General features: G+C 38.6%; 2 protein-coding genes across 5 annotated transcripts in view; one reads left to right on the forward strand and one right to left on the reverse strand.

Annotated features, from left to right (window-relative positions):
* The window catches only part of chd4a (chromodomain helicase DNA binding protein 4a), a 31157-nt gene extending 28562 nt beyond the window's left edge, over positions 1-2595 (forward strand). For all 4 annotated transcript variants that reach the window (XM_046058218.1, XM_046058219.1, XM_046058217.1 and 1 more), the window contains one exon: positions 2268-2595. In XM_046058218.1, coding sequence (XP_045914174.1) covers positions 2268-2282 — 15 coding nt within the window. In that variant the 3' untranslated portion in view covers positions 2283-2595. The remainder of the gene's footprint in view (positions 1-2267) is intronic.
* A 949-nt stretch (positions 2596-3544) lies between these two features.
* LOC123976407 (vesicle-associated membrane protein 1-like) overlaps positions 3545-7855 on the reverse strand; it is a 12028-nt gene continuing 7717 nt past the window's right edge. Inside the window, exon 5 of the mRNA XM_046058561.1 lies at positions 3545-5800. Coding sequence (XP_045914517.1) covers positions 5784-5800 — 17 coding nt within the window. The 3' untranslated portion in view covers positions 3545-5783. The remainder of the gene's footprint in view (positions 5801-7855) is intronic.

Below are 7855 nucleotides of genomic sequence, written 5' to 3' on the forward strand. Positions count from 1 at the left end.
GCTCTCTAAATAAATCAATTAACTCTCTTTAAATGTTTTGTTACCAATAAACCTGGACTGACAAAGATGTTAATTTAACTGTGATGCTGACGTCCCCCTCTCCCCCTCCCCCCGCCCCCAGTTGTTGGAGCAGGCGCTGGTTATCGAGGAGCAGCTGCGTCGTGCCGCCTACCTCAACATGTCAGAGGACCCCTCCCACCCCTCCATGGCCCTCAACACCCGCTTCAGCGAGGTGGAGTGTTTGGCCGAGTCCCACCAGCACCTCAGCAAGGAATCCATGTCTGGGAACAAACCGGCCAACGCCGTCCTGCACAAAGGTGAGACAGGAAGTGGGAAATCTCAGACGTGCTTTTCATACACACAGATCAAATAATCGGCATCACATTTACCCTCTTGGCCAGTATGAGTGAGGTTCTGGTCTCCTATTGTCTCGTCACAATGAAATAACAGCGATTATTTGCATTTATTTGTTTATTTATGGTCAAACAGGTGAATCTAATACTTGTTTGTTTCCTAGTGCTCATTTATTACACTTTATAATCATTATTCAAAGACTTATTTTTCTCTTATCTAGTTCTTATTTTCTTTTGAGAAAATTGCACAAGTAATTAATGTGATGAAATACATTGTTGTTATCACAGCTGCTGCTGCTGCAGATAATATGAACTTAAGATGATAAAAATGCACCTTCACACTGAGGCCAGAACATGAAAGCCTGAAGGGGAAAGTCTAAATCAAAGGAAGGAAAGAAAACAATTTTGGTTAATGAAATGTGTCTCAAAATAAACCCTTAATAAAACCACTATCTGTCCCGATCACCCTATGCAGCGAGTGAATACAGTTCATTATCTCTCTCTCTCTCTCTCTCTCTCTCTCTCTCTCTCTCTCTCTCAGTGCTGAAGCAGTTGGAGGAGCTACTGAGCGACATGAAGGCGGATGTCACCCGCCTTCCGGCAACCATCGCGCGCATACCGCCGGTTGCGGTGCGACTCCAGATGTCTGAGAGGAACATCCTGAGCCGGCTGGCAAGCCGAGGGCCCGAGACGCAAACACAGGCACAGACACAACAGGTACAGAGCCCGAACCATCGGTCTAAAAATCGATAAACAGTTAAAATAACAATCTCTTTTGTGTGTGTGTGTGGTGTGGTCAGTGTCATTATCACTGTCTCTTGCCAACAGTGCAATAAAATAAGGTGTTTAAAAGCGTCAAACTTTACCTGTGAAAACCAGCCTTTTGTTCCTATTTTGTTATTTTTATACACATTATTATGTGAGAACAAGGAAGTTCAGGAGGTGTTCGTATGAATGCCAAGCACACAACTATGCCCAGCACACATGGGCCACCAATGACTGAGTGCTGCGTATCCAGTTTTTAAACAAAAAAAGAAATAAAAATAGAAAAACAACTTTCACAATCAAATCTTCAACATAATTCATAAATTACTGTCAACAACATTTTACACCCGTCGTATTTTACCGTTTCTTAGAATATCTGCAAGAATATTTGCTATACAAACCAAACAATAGTTGCAGCCTTGACTTGCCCACAGTTAATGCACACAGACACGCCGTTATTCATTACCGGGCGGAGTGCAGTAAATATGGACAGGAAGATGTCTAGAAATGGATTCAGTTTTATCTGATTCAAGGTTCATCAGGAGACACGGCTTCCTGCAGGAAATGTATCAGGAAGTTAAACATGATTTCTACCTTGATTGGAACATGTTGAGAATTGTTTTCTGGCTTCTGCAGTTTTTTTGAACTCATTCAAACATCAGTTATTTTATTTTTTGTTGCCACATTTAAAAAAGGCCTGAAATAAATTTTTTTATTGCATTTTCTCAAAACTATAACACAAAGCTCGTCAGTGTTGCTTTTAAAAATGCTTATATGCTTTCTTGCAGAATCTTAGATGAGAAGATTTGATTGCAAAGTTATGTCTGTACAATAAATGGAGAGGCTTAGCATAAAGACTAGAAGAAGGGTGAAACAACCAGCCTGACTTTTCCAAATAAAACACTGCTGCTGGTTGGCCGATTTTTAGTTTGACGCTGTTCCCCATTTCCAGACTTTGTGCTAAGCCAAGCTCACAGCTGCTGACTGTAACCTTATATTTACTGCGCCTATATGACAGTTATTCTTATCCAACTCTCAGTAAGAAAGCCGACACCCCAAAATGTGCAACGGTTCCTTTAATATTTATTCATTAAAAATGAGCAGAGGGCAAATCAAAGCAACTTCCTTGTTTCTGTTTTCCTCCTTCAGATGTCGCAGCAGTAGGCTGAAACTCTGCTCTTTACCTCGAAAACCACCCCCTGCCTCACCTCGACATTCCTGATTGGTGCACAGCAGAAAGATGGACAGCGCGCTCAAGCTTGAAGCCACGCCCAGTTCACTCCCCCCACCCCAAAAACAGACTTTACAGAGTTTTTCTGGAGGATCGAATCCCTTCCCGATTCCCAAGTTTGAGGCTGTGGACAGAAAAACTATTTTATTTTTTTTCCTCCTTTTTTCAATTTCTGTATTAATATTATTGATATAATGTTATTATGATGGTTTTTTGGGACCTAAATAAAAAAAATGTAATAAAGAATTTGTTTGTGGCCAGTTGATGTGGGGGGGGGGTATGATGGTCAAATTCACACCGGAGCAAAATTCCCGGCGTAAAGCCCAAGTCATTTTATTTTCTGTAAGAAACTGTAAAGTTGAAACTCTGACACTAGTTAGTTAGGTTAAGTGAATTATTTATTTTTGAACAATCCTACTTGGATTAAGAAAATTTAGATTTTCAGCACAAATTTCAAGCTTTGCGAAATGTGTCAAGTGAAAGTAAAATCTTCGGCCGTCTTCGCAGCTAAATCTGTGGGTTTTTTTGTTTTTTAATACAAGAAATTTAATTGCTTCAAAAGACATCAAACTGTCTTTAGGAACTTTACAAAGACACGGCAAAAGATTAAATACCATTTTCTTGTTCCCTTTTGTCTCCAGCTGTCTCACCATTAATTGCAATTTTTAAAAATGTTTTTGTAGCTTTTCTCAGCTTCCTGTTGTGTTTTCCACTGAACAACTGTGTACAGTTTGATGTTTTAAATATGTGTATTGAACACTACAAACTTGAAATTAACTGGGTTTTTTTTTTATCAATACTGCAATTCCTATTTGTCACCCTCTAGAAGACATCACCGTGTTTTAAAAACTTAATTTTGGGTTATTTTCCAACAGCAGGTAAAAATAAAACGCCTTTTCAGAGTAAATCGGCGCTTGGACGCTACAGTTCTGTTGTAAACATGAATTTAAGCGCAATCCCAGGCCATAATCAGAATAACTAACTCTAATAACTTCTTTTAAATGTGGAGTTCCTCACTTTTCCTAACCTTTTGATATCCATCGCCGCTGAAGAAGCACTGATCCTGATTTTCAATGAACACAGTGGGATTAATGCTCCACTTCACCCGTTCAGTTTAAAATCCAATCATTTATCCTTCCTTACATTTAATCAGATCTTTTCATATCTACACTCTCATTGTAGATAAAACGCCCACTCAAACTCAAATTTTTATTACAGATAAATCACATTCAAGCACGTTCAGAACAAAGAAACATTCAAACCACAGCTGTAGTACACAAAACACAGGTTGGATCACAAGACAATAAAAAATAAAAACAGGACTGATGCTGCATCACAATTACTCAAGCTGATGCTGGAGAGACAGAGAACAAAAAATCTAAACTGTTCCCGTCATATTTCTCCAGGAAGAGACATTTCTGCTTAAGGTGGAAACACATCAGTAGCAGTACCAATACTGGCAGCAAGGGGGCACCTGAAGAATACTGTACAAGTACAATACACCTGGACAAGAGGAGAGGGGGAAACACAGCAGGGATCCATTAACCCAGGTTGGTTCAGTTCCTCATCATCAACACTTATGAACAGGAGCAGCTACATGTTCCCTGTGCCAGTCAATTATCTCCCATTAATTGGATTGTTTCTGTATTATTTTATTGATATGAGCCAAGTCCTAAATTGCTGCTAAATCTCAACACACAATATATCATTTATTTCTTGTATCTCTACGTCTTACAATCTTTATTTTCTAATGTGAAAAATCTCCTGACCTGACTCGTTCTGCTCATGCTGCTGTGAGTTAAAGAAAATTACAGTTGACAGAGCAGTTGATTTATACTTTTTACTCAACAGTTACTTCACCAGCTGCTGAGATGTCTGGTCTATAAAACCTTGATTCAAAGCGGAAGAATGAATGAATAAGTAAACATTGTTGGACTGTAACTATGTACATTTACTCATGTACCGTAGTAAAGTACAAATTTGAGTTCCTTGCACCTGCCTTGAGTATTCCCATTTTAATCTACTTTATACAACTCCACCACAGTTCAGAGGGAAATATTGTCCTTGTTACTCTTCTACATTTATCTGACAGCTATAGTTACTAGTTACTTTACTAATTAAGATTTTACAACAAAAAAATAGTGATAAGCTCCTTAAATACATTGTTAAAGATGAAACCTTTTGGCCTGATCTAGCTGAGGTTCCTTGTTATGTTTGGTTTTAGTTCCACAGTTTCCCCTCCAGACCTTTCACATTGTTTGATTTTACTAACTGTTCAAAATAGCAAATCACAAAAACAAAGTCTAGAGAAACAGTCAAGAGAAATTAGATTTCTAAACAGATTTCTATAGTGGATTTTTTTTTTTTCTTCTTTGCTCTCCCATTAATCATTTCATGACGCCTCAGATTTATCTTGGGATCCATTGTGGGGCCCAGACCTTTAGGTTGGGATCACTGGACAAGTAACCGCTGTATATTATAAAGCGGTTAAAACTAGCTCCACCATGAGCAGCTACAACAGTCAGATGCTGCTAACACAATGAGGCTTCAGCACTGAAACTCTAATAACATCCTGTACTATAATATATCACGGTTGAACGAGTACCTTTAATTTGATACTTGAAGTACATTTCACTGAAAATACTTGCATACTTTTGCTCAAGTAGGATTTTGAATGCATGCATTACTTTAACTTGTAAAGGAGTACGTTTACATTAGTGCATCGGTACTTCACATAAAAAAAAGCATCTGAACACGTCCTAAATAAAATGATTGGCTTGCATCACATTACGAGTCTCCTTCAGATCTTTCTGTTAGAGGTCTGATTTCTTCTGCTTAATACTGCTTTGTGTGTCAAAAACTGGTCGCACCTTGAGGAGGCAGGAGGAGATGGAGACCAGCAGAGGTACTGGTGGCCAGTGAAAGCCATAAAAGGCCACAGATCACAATTTATTTCATCAGGAGAGGGGATGATGTCTTTTTCCTCCCTCACGCACATATAAGAGAAAATAAACTAACATTATCCTGTCATGATACTTGTTCTCGATGAACAAACCTGGGTCAGTGGTTTATAGACCTGTAGCAAATACTGTCTTGAAAGATATTTTTGTGTTTACACCCTGGCTACAATATATTTCTTTACACAGGAAGTACCAGTAAGAATAATTCTTGTTTATGATGATTTGCTCCTCTCAAGGTCAACTCAGGATTCCTGCCCATAGAGACGTTTTCCATGAGGAGCAGAGAGAGAGAGAGAAAAAAAAAAGGAGGCACTGGAGCACATTACAGACCATGCATGGACGTTTCTGAGGAAGGCATCAGTGAGGAAGAGGAGGATGAAGAGCAGGAGGAGAGCTGAGGAGAGGCTGGATTTGGCTCGGTGGCGTTGGTGCAGACTCGTCCTGCGACTTGTGCGTCCATCCCTGAAGACCAGCTCAGTAGAAGAAGTACACTGAAGGAGGAATAAATGCTTAAGTAACATTTACAAAAAAGGGAAAAGAAATCCAACTGGGCAAATTCCTGCTCCTGATGAAGATCATGTGATATGATCGAAAGCTCTAGAACAGCTACTTAATTGCCTTCACCTGAGTGATTATAATCAAAATAATAGACTTTGTGTGAAACATTTTCACTGATGTTCTGCACAAAACAAAAGAAACTCATTATTTCTAATATCATACACTCTGGTGAAGTGAAAAATATATTCTCTGCCTGCAGTTTCCCTCAAACAGGAATAAAAGCTGAAGTCCCGCTAGCCTCGCTCGTGGCTCTAAGAATAGCAATAGCAGAGATTCCTGAGGGCGACGCCAGAGGAAAGTTCACAGGGTCATAGAAATTGTTCGCATTTTGGCAGGTAAGCAGTAGAAATGCTGGTGGAGTTTCCAAAACAGGGGAGTTTAAATTTCTGCCTGGTGGTGGCACTAGAGGAAAGGTTAGGGCCTTATCAAAATTATGAAGATTCATTCAGAGGGAATACTGGTCTGATGGTGGCACTAGACAAAAGGTCAAAGATTCAGCAAACACTTAAGAAAGAATCGTGCTAAGGTGATCCACAAAAGGTTCATTCAAACAACAACCAAAGTTGTCTGATCAAAACAACCAAATTGAGGAAATATCAGAAGAAAAACACCCCAAAAGAACTCTGAAAAAACATAAAAGAAACTAAAAGAAGAACAACACAAATACTCTAAAACAAAGTGCAGAAAGTTTCTATTCATGTTGTATTTAACCAACAGGAACTCAAACTGTCCACAGCCTCTGTTTTCTGTGAAGCACCAAACTACAAACATTTTATAGCCACTTTACAAATCTGCAGGAGTGTTGTTTGATATTTGTTAACATATTTTTGAAAAGAAAAGCCTGTCTGCTGAAAGAGGAAAAAAAGATGTGTGTGCGCTCGTGTGGCTGCAGAACTGTGTTACTTACAGAAGATGACTCCAACAAATATAACACCTATAACTGCCATGATGATCATCATCTGGAAGAAAAACAAAAATCAAAAAGTCAGAACAAAAGCTACTCTCTCGCGAGATGAAATAATCCTTCCAAGATAAATATTTTATTATGAAATCAGCAACAACAACAAAAAAAACTTTCTCAGCTTCAAGCGAACGTATTTCCAGGAAGTTTTTCTGTTTTTGTCATCACAAGGTCATAGAGATGGTAAGTAGAAATACAAAGATTTCACTAAGTACAAAGGTATTAACAGCAAAATGTACATAAAGTATTAAAGTGCTTGAAATATTACTGATGCTTGAACACATAAGCAGAATTGTAATGTCACAGCTGGTGGAGGTGGAGCACATTGCAACTACTTTATATACTGCTGGATCGTTCAATCTGTTGCACCGTATATTTTGTTTTGTTGCTGTCAGGTAAATGTAGTAGAGTAAAAACTACAGTATTTCCCTCAGAAATGTAGTAAAGTAGAAGTATAAAGTAGCATATAATTTAAATTCTCAAGGAAAGGAATAAATTACGTAAGTACAGCACTGGAGTAAATGTACTTTAAATTTTCAACATGTGTTGGTCCTTTAAATTTCTTTTTGCAGTAATCATGTTTTTGGTTAGAGGACAATATGCAGAGTCTCTGTGTGTGTGTGTGTGTGTGTGTGGACTTCCAAAATACATACAGTAAATAAATGATGACAGTTACAGTCAGATCGGCTGATAGACAGGAAATCACATCACCTCTGATGGGGGGGAGGGCGAGAGAGATTAACATGAACATAGAGAGAGAGAGAGTGTGTGTGTGTGTGTGTTTGCGGAGTAGAAACAGATCTTAGTGGATTGACGTGTTTGTGTGTGTGTGTGTGAATAAAAGGGAATCAAGCTTATTCTATATTTTTCTTATTGTCAACAAATCCAATTTACAGTGTTATTTTAAAAAAGGCTCAGTAATATCCTTAAACAGCTGGTCACCGTAGTTTTTACCAAACAGGAGGAAACTTTTGGGGACTATTTTTAGTGGCGGATTAATCCATATTTGGTGCCCTGGTGAGTATTT

Source organism: Micropterus dolomieu, linkage group LG09 (genome assembly GCF_021292245.1).
Source record: "Micropterus dolomieu isolate WLL.071019.BEF.003 ecotype Adirondacks linkage group LG09, ASM2129224v1, whole genome shotgun sequence".
Lineage (NCBI taxonomy): Eukaryota > Metazoa > Chordata > Actinopteri > Centrarchiformes > Centrarchidae > Micropterus > Micropterus dolomieu.